Source organism: Plasmopara halstedii (assembly GCF_900000015.1).
Source record: "Plasmopara halstedii genome assembly, contig: Scaffold_614, whole genome shotgun sequence".
Taxonomy (NCBI): domain Eukaryota; phylum Oomycota; class Peronosporomycetes; order Peronosporales; family Peronosporaceae; genus Plasmopara; species Plasmopara halstedii.
In genome coordinates this window covers 3,058,104-3,073,875 of record NW_020187532.1, presented here as the reverse complement: position 1 = coordinate 3,073,875, position 15,772 = coordinate 3,058,104, and the positions used below count along the sequence as shown (strand labels likewise).

At 46.2% G+C, this 15,772-nt stretch overlaps 3 protein-coding genes across 3 annotated transcripts; all 3 read left to right on the top strand.

Annotated features, from left to right (window-relative positions):
• Positions 1–3,198: 3,198 nt before the first annotated feature.
• PHALS_12583 (uncharacterized protein) lies at positions 3,199–3,550 on the top strand (the record flags this gene model as incomplete). The annotated part of the gene is made up of 2 exons (XM_024728162.1): positions 3,199–3,249; positions 3,344–3,550. 2 exons carry the CDS (start codon positions 3,199–3,201, stop codon positions 3,548–3,550), a joined length of 258 nt encoding a protein of 85 aa, XP_024578666.1.
• Positions 3,551–5,483: 1,933 nt separating this feature from the next.
• Positions 5,484–5,698, top strand: PHALS_12582 (uncharacterized protein; the record flags this gene model as incomplete). Its single annotated transcript, XM_024728161.1, has 2 exons — positions 5,484–5,554; positions 5,602–5,698. 2 exons carry the CDS (start codon positions 5,484–5,486, stop codon positions 5,696–5,698), a joined length of 168 nt encoding a protein of 55 aa, XP_024578665.1.
• A 2,688-nt stretch (positions 5,699–8,386) lies between these two features.
• PHALS_12581 (conserved hypothetical protein) lies at positions 8,387–8,918 on the top strand (the record flags this gene model as incomplete). Its single annotated transcript, XM_024728160.1, has 2 exons — positions 8,387–8,416; positions 8,607–8,918. 2 exons carry the CDS (start codon positions 8,387–8,389, stop codon positions 8,916–8,918), a joined length of 342 nt encoding a protein of 113 aa, XP_024578664.1.
• Positions 8,919–15,772: the final 6,854 nt, after the last annotated feature.

The following is a 15,772-nucleotide window of genomic DNA, read 5'->3' as shown; positions in this document are numbered from 1 at the left end:
CACACATGCGCACATATCTTCTCGTTCATTTGTAGAGCTTGGGCCGCCAGTAGTGGCACTTCACAGAGCTGTACGTCTTCTGACGACCGATATGGTCACTGAGTGGAGTGTCGTGGGCTTGATAAATGATACGATTGCTCAAATCCACATCGTGGGGAACCTTATTTCATGGCGCAACCGTGCGCGCAATCGCGCCGACAATTTCTTGACCGAGTATCCAGACACCTTGCTCCCGAGAGCCTGTCGCAGCGCTACACACAAACCATCACCCGCGTATGCGGCACGGATTAAATCCGCCACTGACGACGTCACCGTCGTAACCATAACCCGGTCTACGTGACAACGCATCAGCCAAAGCATTTTGCTTTTCAGGCTTATACTTCACCTCGAAGTTATCTTCCGCGAAGAATGAGAGCCACGTGGTCATCGTATGCGAGAGGTGAGGCGACTGAGTCGCAGTGCGTAATGACGCATAATCTGTGTAGCTTACGAACGGCTTTGAGCCAAGCAGGTGTACCCTGAAGTTGACAAGTGCATACTTGATCGCAAGAATTTCCTTGTAGTGGATTGGGTAGTTGTCCGCAGCCTTAAACCGGCGAGATTCGAACGCGATAACCCGATCTCGCCCCTCGGCGTCTGCTTGCAGCGGTGCGGATGTCAAAGTCCGACGCATCACGGGCGACAATAAAAGAACGATCGGTGTCTGGTAATGCCAGTATTGGTGCACAAAAGAGATTGTCGGTGACCCTGTCAAAAGACTCCCGATGCCCGGTGTTCCAACACCAGTCTGTATCCTTATTAAGGAGATTTGACAATGGCCGTGCCATTCCCGCATTATTTGCGCTATACTTGTGCAAGTAGTTGGCGAGACCAAACCACTTGCGCAAGTCCGTTTTATTTTCTTCGGAACCGGTCAGTCCACAACGGCCTTGACCTTAGCGGGATCCGCTTGAAGGCCACGCTTTCCAGTGAAGTACCCTAAAAGGTAATATATCCGGCGCTGAAGATGCACTTGTCTGCATTAGCATACAGCTTATTCATGCGTAAGCACTAAAGAACCGCTCTTAAATGGACGAGGTGGTTCTCTTCATCCGTCCTCTCGTACCCCGCACGACTGTGGACGAAGATGTCGTCGAAGTATGTCTGTGCGTATGCTCAATGAGCCCTGAACACTGCGGCACAAGACGATTAAATACTGCTGGAGCGTCTGACCGCCTTTAAGGCAACACCAGCTACCCCCAGAGCATCCTTCATGGAGTAGTCACTGTAACTGGGTTACACATCACCTGGTAATAGGTGTGTGTGTCACACCAGATGTGCATCGTGTGACCACATCCAAATTAGAATACGGTACGGGGCTGGATAGCCAGTAGTTATACATGTATTAAGAATTTACTAAACATATTTAGGAAAATCTATGCATTTAAAATTAGGCCGCTGAATTTAAACGGAAGAGTAAATTAGCCTTGAATTAAGGTTGTAATTACTCTTGGAGTAGGCGGATTGCGATCCGCTAAACTTATACTTGTTCTAAGTATAGAACGAAAGGTCGGTGACCTAACTTACGCTTCCTCCAAGCGCAAAGCTATGGCAGCACCGCTGCAGTCACAGCTGTTAGCAGAATATCACTGAGCAATTGGTAACACCTCTCGACCAAGTCGAGTGCGCTGTACTTTGTACCGCCAACCATAATGTTCCGGACAACATCCTCCCTAGGATTCGGCGTCTGTGGCGGAACGGTGGTAGCGTTGAGCTTATTGTTAGCGTGAACGATACGCCACTTGCCTTTCGGCTTCCTGACACAGAGCGTGGGTGTCGAACGGGAGACTTGCTCGCACGCACCATTCCTGCATCGTGCTTCGCACGGAAAAGACGTCAATGACGTCACACTGCTTGTTCGTCAGGCGTGTTACGCAGTATTTGGCTCCCGGAACTAGGTCAATCTTATGACGCACACCTCAGTCCGGAGGTAGGACCGACGGCGAGTCTTTAGACACGACGTCTCGGAATTCCTTAACCTAAGGAAAATACGGACAAGGGATCCTTGAGAATCGAAGATCCACTTTGTGCGCTCAGCACCCTCTTAGTGTCCTCCAGGACAGCTTTATTTAGAAGCGACGACGCGTGAATCTCCTCGGTCGGTCGTTGGAAATATTGTCTTATCGATTGATGAAGGACGTGGAAGATCCGACTCGGATAAAGAAAACGATGCAACAGCGCGTACTCTTTAAACTCGAGACCGCGAGCAAGAATGGACACCAAAACAATAGCGGTCCCCTTATAAATGAAGCTTTTTCACGCTTTTGAACGACATCACTTGTCGCTTTTGCACTCCAAGGTTTACCCAATGCACTCAGCAGCATTGCTACTTTCCAATTTGGACGATATCACGACCTGCACCGAAAAAAATGCAGACATAGCTACTTAGAGCACTTCTGCTTTCTAGCAAAAACGTTTTAAGACTCGATTATGCTCTGCTTCACCTCTGCACGGTCTGCGACACTAGGGCTGAGATTTCGCCGCATATCTTATAACGACTCAACACAAATGATTTGCACCTAATTTCGCAAGTCGAGCCCGCCCGTCTGCAAGCACAAATGTCCCAACGGCTTTTGCGTAGAGTATTGCTGGATTCAATGCAATGTGCGTTGCACCAAGCCACTGTGCGTCCTTACAGCAGGTCTCTCGCTCAAACCAAAAGCAAAACAATACCTTTAATGATGCTTTTCGAGCCCTCTTTGATCCGCTGCCTCACATATCGATTTTAAACAGTCATACCGCTGCTGACAAAAATGGCAAAACATACATGGCAAAGTTTGCGACTATGTGAAGGCACGTCATTTTACCGATAAACGAATTTATGAGCCGGCTATTGCGGAGCATTTTACACATTTCTTTACAACGTACATTATCCGACGTTGGCGACAAGGTGAGCGCTAGAATTCTTTAGCGCTTGATGTGGACAGCTTGGCATACCCATCTCTGTGAGATAGGTGATAAATCTATCGGCCGATTCTCAAATTTAAAACATGGCTGAATTCCTTTTGCTATTGTAAAACTAATTGCAGTATACAGTTGAGTCTTTTCCCAGGAAATTAAGGATAGATGGTGTGACAGGTCACGAGAAACAACAGCGCGAGAACAATTTTGCCGAATCAAGATCTGGGTTTAAGGGTGTCACATCAGCATAATTTGATAATGGGTACAGTCATGGTGAATCTGCCGGCCCGAACTCGATACCACACGGAGGTTGGCCAACTTTTACCGGCAAATGGATTATATCCTAGGCTGAAACTATCGAGCTTTCTCGGAATGGCGCAACCAAACCGATTGGTATAAAGAGATTCAACACCGGATCGTGCTCAGTGTAGAAGGACTTTGCGCTGTGCGGATGCTTGAGGCGTTTGTCTTTCTTGAAAAGGACGCTTTGCGTTTGGCTTGCGAGCTTGGATTTGTGGTACGGTTGCTTAAGCAATCACGATACGTCCGCATCCCTTGGGGCATCGGGAGTAGACTTAACTTTAAGCCACGACAACTTAACGGTCTATAGTAGTGAGATCGCAGCTTAAGCTTCCACCTTGCAGACAGAATTTTCACCATTGTATGGAATCCGTCTTCATGTTGCAATTTATACTTCCTGGCCCCCAATCATAGCGTCATTGACTTTGCGCATAACACTCAATTTAATTGAGATAAAAATCAAAATTAGCAAGAAATATAACCTGGATGGTGTCAGTAACATCGACGAACCCCATTAATACCAAATTCATGCAGAGATAGCGACAAGGACAAGCTAGAGTTACTAACATTCGTAAAATGGTATGAAGGCAGTATAGGAGTAAACCAAATTTTAATGCAAAACAATTAGAAAAGACATTATGCTCTAGCACCGCAGTCACGCTGCGGAAATCATTTTGTGTCATCATGTGACTAGGGATTGTTCGCGGTGAAGATGTCCAATTTGGCTGTGCCAAAGTTTTAAGTAAACGCCAATGTCAATCCAAGAAAATGACTACCGGCAAGCCATGTGTTGGCGATAAAGTTTGTACAGAAATAATATGACTGTATTATCGTTGACAGCGGTGTTGCTTACTGCAGTGTGATGAGCCATATATCAGACGAGCTTGAACAGCATCTACAACCTTATTCAACATTAGACTGGCAAAGGGCTCAGACAAATGTGATAAGTGATTTACGCATGGCTTGTTCGCGCACATGAGGGATTACCGATTAGAGCTCGCGATACCGTATGTCTGATCTCTTTCTAGATTCCCACACAAGTAAGCATTTGGTGTCTATTATTATATTTATACCCGTGGTCCTCATCTGGGTACCACCACAAGGCGAAATTTGACGGGGTCAATCTGAAATACAGCAAGCTTTTAAATATAAATGAGCAATGCAGACGTGTAGCGACATCTTGCATTCCAAAGCTTTCAACAAAGCAGCATATTTTACATTCGAACATTGATGTGTTGCCTTATCTATGCGTATCCGTCAGTCAGCAGGCCAATCAAGATTTTTTTTAGTTAGCTGCTCTTGATCTCATATATGGGTGAAGCGTACAAGTCCAACCTCTGTGCCTTTGTAAACGCGAGTAACACGAGTCGCAGCTTCATTCTTGTTAAGTGCACGGCTACCCCGTTGCACTAGATAGCACTTGGTAGTCTTCTTGGATCGCCTGAGCAAAAACAACATCGTTAGTGGTGAGGACATAGCCAAAACGTTCCTCGCCTAAGTTTTTCATTATCATGGCTTGCTAGTGGCGATTGTGTCAAGAACCGAGATCGGCGCACAACAACAAAGATTGGCAAGCGTTCTGTATTATACGAAACATTAGATTGGACATAACCGCCGCTAAACTTTTGCAAAAAGCGGGTCGAATGGAACGCCTTTATTGCGTGCTCAAACGGCTGAGGTATTCAAAGAAATGCATGCCACGTAGTACTTTATCTTGTTTTTCTATCAATCGTTTGGTCAAGCATACGCGCATCCAAAATTTTGCCCATTAAATCCCCATAGAATAGAGCAAAGTGGTCATTTTAAATCCATTCTATGTAAGGGTAATACGGTGATCTTTGATGGAAATGATCGAAGTGACGCTTCGGACTCTGACCGAACGACTCTGCTCTCACCTAGAGACATACGGCAGAGTTGTTCGCTGAGTATGCGGTGCTCTCTACATTTTACCACTTCTCTGAATGAATTATGTACTCTTAACCATTCCTAACGGCAGAATTGTTGCCACACCCTATCAGGACCTAACGATGACACTCAGCCGGGCACCAGCGCGTCACGGACCTTACTTACTTTGCCCGACACCAAGCACTAGAGTATCAACAAAATACGCTGACTCAATCAGGTCGTGATTATAATTTATATTCTAACATTACTCGCCACATCATTGCGGAGCCCGCGTACAGCTATATGTGTGGGCCTTCCGCTCACAAAAGAGAGCGAACGAGTGCCGGGATAGTAGATTCATGAATGCTCTTCGGACTATCTGTCAAAGCTCTACGGAAGACTGGGCTGCTCTTAGACCAGGAGCGTCCGAGTAAATTCGTTTTTTGCTAAAACTGTATATCTGGTCCTAAATGCTAGCGAAGCCAAAGAGAACCGCACTCAGCTCGCGCAATTCTATATAAAACTTCGTCGTCTCACCTCATTTCATTATAGCTTTAAAACGCATCTCCATTGAAACATACGTTTCGCAACGGGGCTGTCGTAGCTCTTTTGCTAAGAGAAAGCCTGGTTAAGATCAGTGACCTTCGTTCTGTACTTAGAACCAGAACGAGTGTAGTGAATTGCAATCCACCTACTCCAAGAGTAAATACAACCTTAACCTAGGCTATAGCTAAATCTATAGGTTTTCTTATCTGTATAGTATAACCTATTTTTGTATAACTACTGGCAGTCCAGCAACGTACTGACTTCTTTTTTGTAAGTGTAGCCACAAGATTGTGTGATCACACAAGTTTGTGTGACCCTCGCCCTTCATACCACAGCACGTTAGACCCCGTTACACTATCGTCTAGTTCGTCTTAATGCTTGCCTCTGCGAAGTAGAGAGCACGAAGTGATGTCGAGCTGAGATCGTGACGTCAACGTTTTGTGCTAACAGCCACACTCATCTAGATGATACAGCAGGTAGATCTGCCAGCTTAGTCTTTCACTTATTTTAAAGCCATACCCTACTTTTAGTAAGAAGCTGCGATGGGCGATTTTGTCGCTTCTCCCGTGGAGATTCCAATAAAGGAGTGGTCACGCCGCCAGGAATATCTCACCGAAGTGATACCTCAAACTCCCTTGAGGATTTGAAATGTGGATATCCCGCCTACTTCATCAGATTCTGGTAACAGTTCTGGTGTTCACATCGACCACTTACCGTTCTATGAGGAATTGTACCCCGTCTTCATCGCGGAAGGCCGGCGGAGGACGGTCCTTCCAAGCTAGTTATTGCGAACTCTCTCGGTTTCGGCGGCACGACAGCTCACTCCAAGCCTCTTGGCGTGCGTCGAATTCCAAGATGAGCCAATTTTTGAATGCGCCATCAAAGAGGGGTCATCGCACAGCTCAATTTGTATCGCTGTCCTAAAACAGCAAGTAGTATAGTTACAGAGAATTACAGTGACACTGATTCGTATCTGACGTAGCTCGTCACATCCGACTGGCATGAGAACGGAATCATAGCAATGAGAAAAATTTGTCAGCGTAAGAAAGTAGAATGTTTTTGCATTTCCATCGGGATGACAAGGGTGCATCTCAGTTTTCTTTAGCTATGACGGTGCGAAAAGGGACATGAGTCTCACTAAGACATGGGTCTCACTAAGACATGGGTTTGCTTGCTTTTCGGCTCTGGTATACCCACAAGAATATAATACACTCCAGATCCATCATCAAGTTAATTGTCGCGATAAATTAAAGCTTCAATCATCGTCGTTTTTATGCTTTGCTTAAGTTTCTTGACGTCTTCCGTGCCAGACTCCCGCCATGCGTCGCCCTTCTTGACGAAATATAGATCGATTGTCTACAAATTAATCTGCTTCTTCGCCTGTATCGCGTCCTTTAGTTCCTCAACCAATTTTCTTGCGTCGATAGCCACAAAGAACGCGCTCCCTGATTCTCCAAGCGCACAGAAGTGCTTAACCATTTTAGATTGCAATATTTCCCCTCCTAGGGTTCAATGACTTAACAGAGGTTTTAAAACTGATAATGAGATAATTACGGTATAATTGATGCTGTAACGGCGTACAAAATTGGCACTCCATTGTTCAAACGCTCATCGGATTACAGAAGGCTAACACTGATGAAAAGGATGGATATTCGTAAAGGAGAGGTTCGCGGGGCACATGCACTGCAAATTACATGCCACGCAGTACAATTAGTAAATATTTTTTCATTGAGCAATGATATATTTAGTACTAGCATACCAAATTTGTTATGTATGTCGCTTTGAACGATAAGAGCAGAACTGCAAATGGGGGTGACGTTTAGCTTCCACATAGGAAGCTTTGACGTGACGAATCCGCATTAACAACGCAGACAAGCTGTATTTGTGCGGTACACGCAGATCAGAACTGAGAGTATTTAAATAACTTGGTCGTATCTGATTGTTATATAACGAATTTTGCCGATTAGAGTCCAGTCCCGAATAGAGCCTATACAAATACAATATCCACTATCTCGGTACGATGACCTCAAATGATCTGACAAAAAAATCAAGATGAATAGTGATGACGATTGCCAAAAAAAATTCTTCTATTCCTTTCGTCATCGATTTGCTCAGTCTTGCTCTGGGCGGTGCCGTAGTCAGAAAGTGACGGCGACCACGAGCGGATATTATGGCAGCTTAAGCACAGCGTCTGCGTCTATCCGGTGGTGGTCGCAATTCCGTATTCAAAATAATGGTAGATTCAATTAACAATCAAATTATAAGCAAGCACATCAAGCAAGAAAAGTGACCAAAATGTGGATCTTTGACACTATTTATGCATCACTACAAGAAGACAGTTGTCCCGCAAGATACAGCACTGGTTTTCATGGCATTCTACGGCCTCTCACTACTTCGTCGCACCAACTTGGCAATTCTGAACGACGAAGTCGACGTCGAACGAGCAGTCAGAAATATTCTGTGCGTGCGCGATCACTGTACCAAACGAATATTAAGCCCCAGCGAATTATTTACGTGTTCTGTATGTCAAAGTCAGTAAGACAAAATCATTGAGGAGCTCAATCGTGCCAAGGAGACGTCAGTACGCAAGAAAGTGACCAAGTAGTGAGGATACGCTTAAGTCATAATACCGAAGAGGCCAAAATATTAACCTTTTTATGTTGAAGGTTATAGTATGACAGAGGACGATTTTGACACACCTCACATTTATTTGAAAATGCCCGAGGATTTAAGTACGCACACCTACGTATGCGACCGCAAAAAACAGTTTTCTAATCTCAACAAAGTTTTTTCGTGTCTTCGACTTGGTTTATGGCAATGATGCAGAGAAGGCGGCAGCAACAAAAAAATGGAAACGATATCAGCAAGAAAACATAATTATCAATGCAACGAATGATGGAAAGAAGGCAGATGAAGAGCGACGTATGGCTCGATAGATTGTCAAACAGCAACTACTAGCAGACGAGCGACGACATCTCCAGCAAAAAGAAGACTCGCGATTTGGGGCAGATCGAAAGCGTCAGATCCCACAGCCTATGAAGGTAGCACTGGAAGAACATGATGAAACTGATGTGTCCAAGTTAAGCACAACAATCACAGCAATTCCAATCATTCAAGCTGTTACAGCAAAAATTATGAAAGGCTTTCAGCCTGGTGTGATTGGCGGCCCGCAATTCGTTTTTGTACTTGCAGGCACGCGTGGACCAATTTTTTGTATCAACGAGTCGAAAAAACTCAGTCGTCAATAGCAGGTCGCGGGTGATAAGATCCAGATCTACAGTAATCGTGTAAAGGCATGGTATGGCATTAAGTCTAAATCATTGATATAATTAGCGAAAGCAATTGTGTGATATCGATGAAAATTCATCAGAAACGCATAATTTGTCAGCATGTTGAACGAAAAGGCTCGAAAATGATTCTGCCACGAGTCATTTCGTAGGAAATAATCGCACCTATCCATAACCATAAGTTTTTGCTGACCGTTAATTTACTTTTGGCCTTAAGTTTTCTGAGGTGATTTTTAACCGTCTAAATACGCGACACCGGCCATTTGCAAGATTGATGTTTCGTCGCACAACGCCCTTGTGGTTATTCATCACGCCCACGTGGTCTTTCATCACGTCTTGAGCTTTGCATCAGGAAAATACAAACTCCATTCTCCAGAGTAATATATAGTCTAAGGTAATTTGCGTCCGCATGAGCCACAGTTGTCTTGCCGATGCCTTCCTCGCCGCAACCAAGAAACTTTCTTCCTGTAATCTTATGTATTGTGTTGCGAAAAACCCATCGCCTCAGACATATTGTGAGAATTCTCTATCATGACTAGCTCCTCTCTATGATCAGCAACTTTCGGAATTTTTTCCGACTGCGTATCGTTTTACCTCACCCGATTCATTTTTGTTGTCCCTGACTTGTAACTCTTAGGTGTTAATTAAATGGGCTGCCCACAAATCATATTGAGATGACCACCAATATTATCGATTTTGAGCTCCTGCTCCAGATTTTGCGCGTTGCAGCTGCCCCATTGTGAAGACAACGCGACAGAAGAGAATGTGCTGTCACTTCTGGGGCCAAAATTTTCGGCTGCAAATATTTGAAATAACGATGGCGAGACGTCACCAATGTGACAGGCGACCTTTCATAGTCTGTGCGACGCGAAAGTGGATCCGCTGCGCATAAAGCTACACATGTATACTTTACCGCGAGCGCATATACGGCAAACATTGTTGGCCAGCTTGCAATTCTCTGCGATGGTCGTTGGACGATGAGCTGTCGGCATTGAGGCATGATCGTTTAACACCACAAATGTAATAGATCTAAGCAGGTGGACCTGAACTTGACACGAACATACTTCATCGCACGAAGTTTCTCGTCATAAACTCGATTGTTTTTACTGCCACATTAAGCTGGAAAGATTCAGGCACAAAGACGCATTAATACTAAATGGCATCTGACCAGAGCTTGCACGGTCTGCGGCATTTGCTGAAGCTCATTCATTGTCTTATTCGGAATAAGAAGATCCATAAGCGAGACACGCATGATTTTCATCAGTTGCACCCAGCACCATTTTACATTCGTTGTTTTAGAGAAGGGCCCAGCAATGTTGGCGAACTTCGCACAAAATCTATGCAACGGTATGGCCAGGCCATGCTATTCAATGAATATGCCAGAAAGAGAGTTTTTTCTTGCCAAAGCGACTTACGCTTTGTTGGCAACGGCTTACCCAAGTGCATATACTTGTTTATAGCGCGCAAGTGATTGATGTGGGTGTCTACAGCTTATTTTCTATGCTCTGTACTACTATATGATATATCGACAAAACGGTTGCGCGATTGTCGTGTATTTTGCATAGATGCACAAGAAGCTTTGTATTAAAGATTCTGCGGTAACGGACGCATAAAATTTGGCTTCATGCGCTCCTACCAGGAGCGGAGCCGAGAGTCTCAAAATTAACCAACACTGTAAGTTTGCTCTGACATTTTAGGAGTACATCTATCAAATATAAATAACATTCTATTTTGATTCATACTATATAAGCGATATGACATGATAATTTTTAAAGCGTATTTTTCTTCTGACGTGCGGCTAGCATCTCATGTGTACCGCTGGCATCTTCATTCCAGAGCTTCGCATTCTATATGAACTATCAATACCCCGGTTCTTTCAAAAATTTTGGAGTACAGTAAGTGAATTGTTGATTTCGTAAAATCTCAGCTTATTGTGTTCGCTACGATTGTACCAACGATTAAGTATATTAGAGATCAATACTTGCCTCGCTCCACCCACTCCTCCAAGACGTGGAAAACACTGGGGGTTCATGTTTAATTGCTATTTTAAGACACTGCTCAAAAGTGACTACCTCGCGAGCAACTACAGCGCCTAAATTTCCACTCCATTCTCTGCGCTATACCATGCCTGCTCCTCGGAAATAAGGCGCCAGAAGGTTCCTTCCTTGCGCCAAATAAATTAATAATCGAGCCTCTACTAAAAACGCGGTCTTCGCGACCGACACGCTGAAAGAAACCTTTGATGGATATGCCGAGGTATTTTTCAATGGGAACGGTACCAGAACCTCCAATATCTAATCAGAAACTCACGTCTGCACCGACGATACACGACCCAGCTGCTACTCCAAAAAGAAGGCATTCATGCGCTCAACCTATTAGCTGCAAGAGAAGATCACCCTTTTTCATCGGCAAAAAGTATTGCGAGACACCGATTTGAAACTCTCGACAATGTAAACGTCGTTACCTACAAGCCGAACCTGCCCCATGAGGCTCAGCTTACTCTACTGCAAGCGTAAGAGTTATACAAGCTCTTACCAGGATTACCACGCCCTGATTACAGTTTCGTTTGTCTAGCGCCACTCGCAAAGCTGGTGCAGAGCTCCTATACGGCTATATGTGTATATGTGTGGGTCTTCTGGTCGCACCAAGAGCAGAACCAGCAAGAGAAATTTGCTCCGCGAGTACTATCCCGATCCATAGTTCATTACTCCCTAACATTACTGCTGTGCGCTTAGAGCAGCAGCTGTTGGGATGCCTGCCCCTGGTATGAAAGTGTGAGTCACACAAGATGGTGTGACCGTAGCGAGGTGTGGATTACACAAGATGGTGTTATCACACAATGGTGTAACAAAAAGTAACTACGTGGCGGAACTGACAGTAGTTATGCATATTAATTAGATTTTACGATATGAATTACTACTATTTTATTCAGGAAAATTTTATGTTTTAGATATAGGCGGCTTTGCCGCAAATAAAACAGATAAATACAGTTTCACTATCAAACGGAAGAGTATATTTGCCTTAGATCAAGGTTGTGGTAACTCTTGGAGGTAGCGGAATTTGATCTGCTACACTCATACATAGAATGTAAGGTCGGTTACCTTAGCTCAGCTTCCTCTAAGCAAAGAGCTGTGGTTGCCCCGCTGCACTTGGTAGCGCTTGTGTTCAATCTACACCTGACTGATCCTCTGTGAGGATGGGGCAATTCTTCTAGTTGCCTCACGCATGCAGGACGGGCTAAAAAGCTGATGTCCCTGCTTGGCCTTGAGGGCGGCAACATCTCGTTTTTCAAGGTCCTGAAGCGATCAGCGCACGGCTAGAGGCGTTTTCAAGTTATGAAAATGCTCTGCATAAGCTCCACAGTAGAAGATGTCGGCTTAGACTGCGTCTATGACGCCACCATCGACGACGGATGACTCCTCCTGACCCAGGCCGCTCATGGTGACCTTCGAGGGTAAGGAACGAGAGAATGTCCGGCTACGGGTGAGAGAGGTTGTGATGGCTATGGCATCCGCTATGCTCCAGAATAAGCGACAGCACGTGGCGCTAGCTATCACCAAGCTCGGTTGCAGCGGGGTTGCCGTGCCTCTTTGCATAGAGGACGCTAAGCTAAGCTTACCAACTTTACGTAGACACAGAGCTCGCGGGAGTGTTAGGGGTTCACTCATACGTCGCAGGGCGTTCTATACCAGAACCAGTACGAGTGTAGCGGATCGCAATCCGCTACTTTCAAGAGTACTTTAAAACCTTATTAACCAAGGCAAAGACGCTATTTCGCCCAAATGAGACTGTATTTTATTGTTTTATTTGCGGTAGAGCCGCTTATATCTAAACCTTAGCTTTTTTAGTATAAATAACAAAAGCTAATATAAATGGATAATTACTGGTAATTACACTTTTGTACGGTTACACCATCGTATGTTACCCAACCTTTCATACAAGGGAACGTATAACCCCCCTTACATCAGTGTTCGAGAGTGAGAATGGGCACTGACGTGCGGCTCTACGGTTGAAGCGGCATCTTCCTCCTGGACAGAGCTGAAGCTGCTATCGTATCGAGCGTTCTCGCCGCCTAACCAGGCAGATCGCGTGCGATCGCGTTTTCTTGCCGCCCGACAGGGCAAGAAGAAGTTGGTGGACTTTGTCCAGGAGTTGCGTTCTCTCATTGCTGGTATGGCTGCCGATCCTCATCCCAAATCGATCGAAGCGACCGTCTATCTTCCATGGTCATCCATCTTCTTTTGAAGAAGCAGTGAATGTGGCATTGGATGCCGACTTCAGTTTTAAGTCGGCACGACTTGGTTGGAATGCGCACTCTTGAAGCTCGTCGAGCGGGTCTGAGCGTATGGGATTTAGCTATACTGAGAAAGTGGAGGGAGGGCTCCGAGCTGCCGAGCAGCGTTTGAACACCCGACGGTTATTTGTCTGCGGAGATATCCGTCACCATCGGACTTGTTGTCCCCTGCGCGAGGCGGGTCAAGGTTCATCAAACCGGCGTCCCGCTTCTCACCAGTTTCCTGGCTTGTTGCAGGGAAACGACAACATCCAGTAGGTGCGGGGTGCCCTACTGGGGAAGAACTGAGTCTGTTGGGCCTCAAAGAGGTATAGGGCAGCAGGGATCAGCCCCGAAGTGTTTCGTACTTTTATACACGAAACGTGTAGGTATACAGGTTTGCCGGTGGTAAAAGCGACCGCGAAGGTCGTTGAGAAGCCATTAGAAATCCTTATCAGCTCTAGGGCGTCATGCAATTATCCACGATCGAAGAAAGTCAGCTTCTGTTGAAGTAACACCGTCACTGTCTGCTTAGCGACGGGGACTTGTGTCTCTGTGTCGAGGGACCACATAGACCTCGGTGTCAAGTTTCTTGACTTCAATAGCGTGAAACGCTGGTAAGTCTTAGACCTGGATTCAGGGTATGAGCTTATGCTTGGTATGGCATGGCTGGAACACCGTGAGCCATGGATCGATTGAAGACCTTGGGCGCTATGTGGACGTCTCCTGGTGGAGCTTTGGTGAGACATGAACCCACCTCTACTAGGAGGCAGAAGCGCTATTGGCGAGGGCACTGGACCGGGACAATCAACGTACTGGAGATCGGAGTATCTGAGTTGTCGAGCACCGAAGGTGTATCGGACAGGAGTCCCAAAATGGCTCGCGGGCTGAAAGTTGGGTGGGGACGCAAACCACTGAGCACTGCTCACGTTTCAAAGCAATTGCTGCATGCCAAGGGTGGCATTGTCGGACGAGGTCCGAAGCGTCGAGAGCGAGGCCCCGGTGATGCACGTGGAGCGGCATGTGGAGCGGCACGGAATCCACTGAGCGCTGCACACGTTTCGTAGCAGCTGTTGCATGTCAAGGGTAGCATGGTCGGATGATTTCCAAAGCATCTTGGACAAGGCCCTGCAGATGCGCGTGGAGTGGCACGTTATTCACTGGATGAAGACTGGGGAAATAGCAGCTCTTCGTCGGATGTTGTTAATAACATCAAGGATCCGATAAACCAGGGAGTGGGGACAGTGGACGACGCCGAATGCGTGTTCCCACTGGTCCTAAGAGACGTATAACCTCTACAGAGAGGAGACGGCAATGCCGTATGTTATCTGCAAGACGCAGGGCGTCGACCCTGGCCCAGGGTATGTCCACCGTAGACGATAGCGCACAGCTATACCCCTCGTCAACGGGATGACGGGGGAGGAAGACGGCGACGTTACCCTCGAGGCTATTCCCGCAATGGATGCTCTTCTTGAGCTGGACGAGATATCCTTCGGAGAAAAATCGGCGGTGCCTTGAAGGCAGGCGATTCAGCTGAAGTGGTCATTATACGACCGACCGATTATACTAACGCGTCGTCGCTTCTAGATGAAGCTGTTGTGGAGGACACTAAGAGGGTGCTGAACGCAGGAAGAGGACATTTAATCCTGTAGAATCCCTAGGACCCGTACTATCCTTTGCTGAAGAACTTTCAAGACGTCGTCTCCAACGACCCGCCGTCGGTCCTACCTCCGGACCGAGGCGTGCATCATAAGATTCAGTTGTATCCGGGAACCAAGACCTGCGTAATTCGCCAATGGTCCCTGCCCAAGGAGCAGTGTGATGTCATTGTCGCCTTTTAAGTGCGAAGCATGATGCAGGAATGGTGCGTGAGAGCAAGTCTCCCCATTCGACACCCATATTTTGTGTCCAGAATCCAGCGACAAGTGGCGTATCGCTCACATTTACAATAATTTCAACGCTGTCACCATTCCGGCGTAGACACCGATTCCTAGGTTGGATGTTTTCCGGAACAAGATGGTTGGCTGTACAAAGTACAGCGCACTTGACTTGGTCGAGGGGTATAACCAATTGCTCATAAGAGCGAGTGATATTTCGCTGACATAGTGTGTACTCTGAACGAGATGCTTTGGAGTGGCCGGTGATGCCACAAGGGCTGTCAAATGCGCCAGCAACATTTCGTCGTCTTGTGCCGCAGTTGTTCAGGGCTCATTGGGCATACGCACCGACATACTTCAACGACATCTTCGTCCACAGTCGTGCGAGGCATGGGTGGACGGATGAAGATAACCACATCGTCCATTTGAGAACGGTTCACGAGTGCATTCGCATGAATAAGCTGTATGCAAATGCAGACAAGTGCATCTTCAGCGCCGGATATATTACCTTTTAGGGTGCTTCATTGGAAAGAGTGGCCTTCAAGCGGGTCCCGCTAAGTTCAAGGCCGTTGTGGACTGGCTGGTTCCGAAGAAAATAAAACGGACTTGCGCAAGTGGTTTGGTCTCGCCAACCACTTGCACAAGTATAGCGCAAATAATGCAGA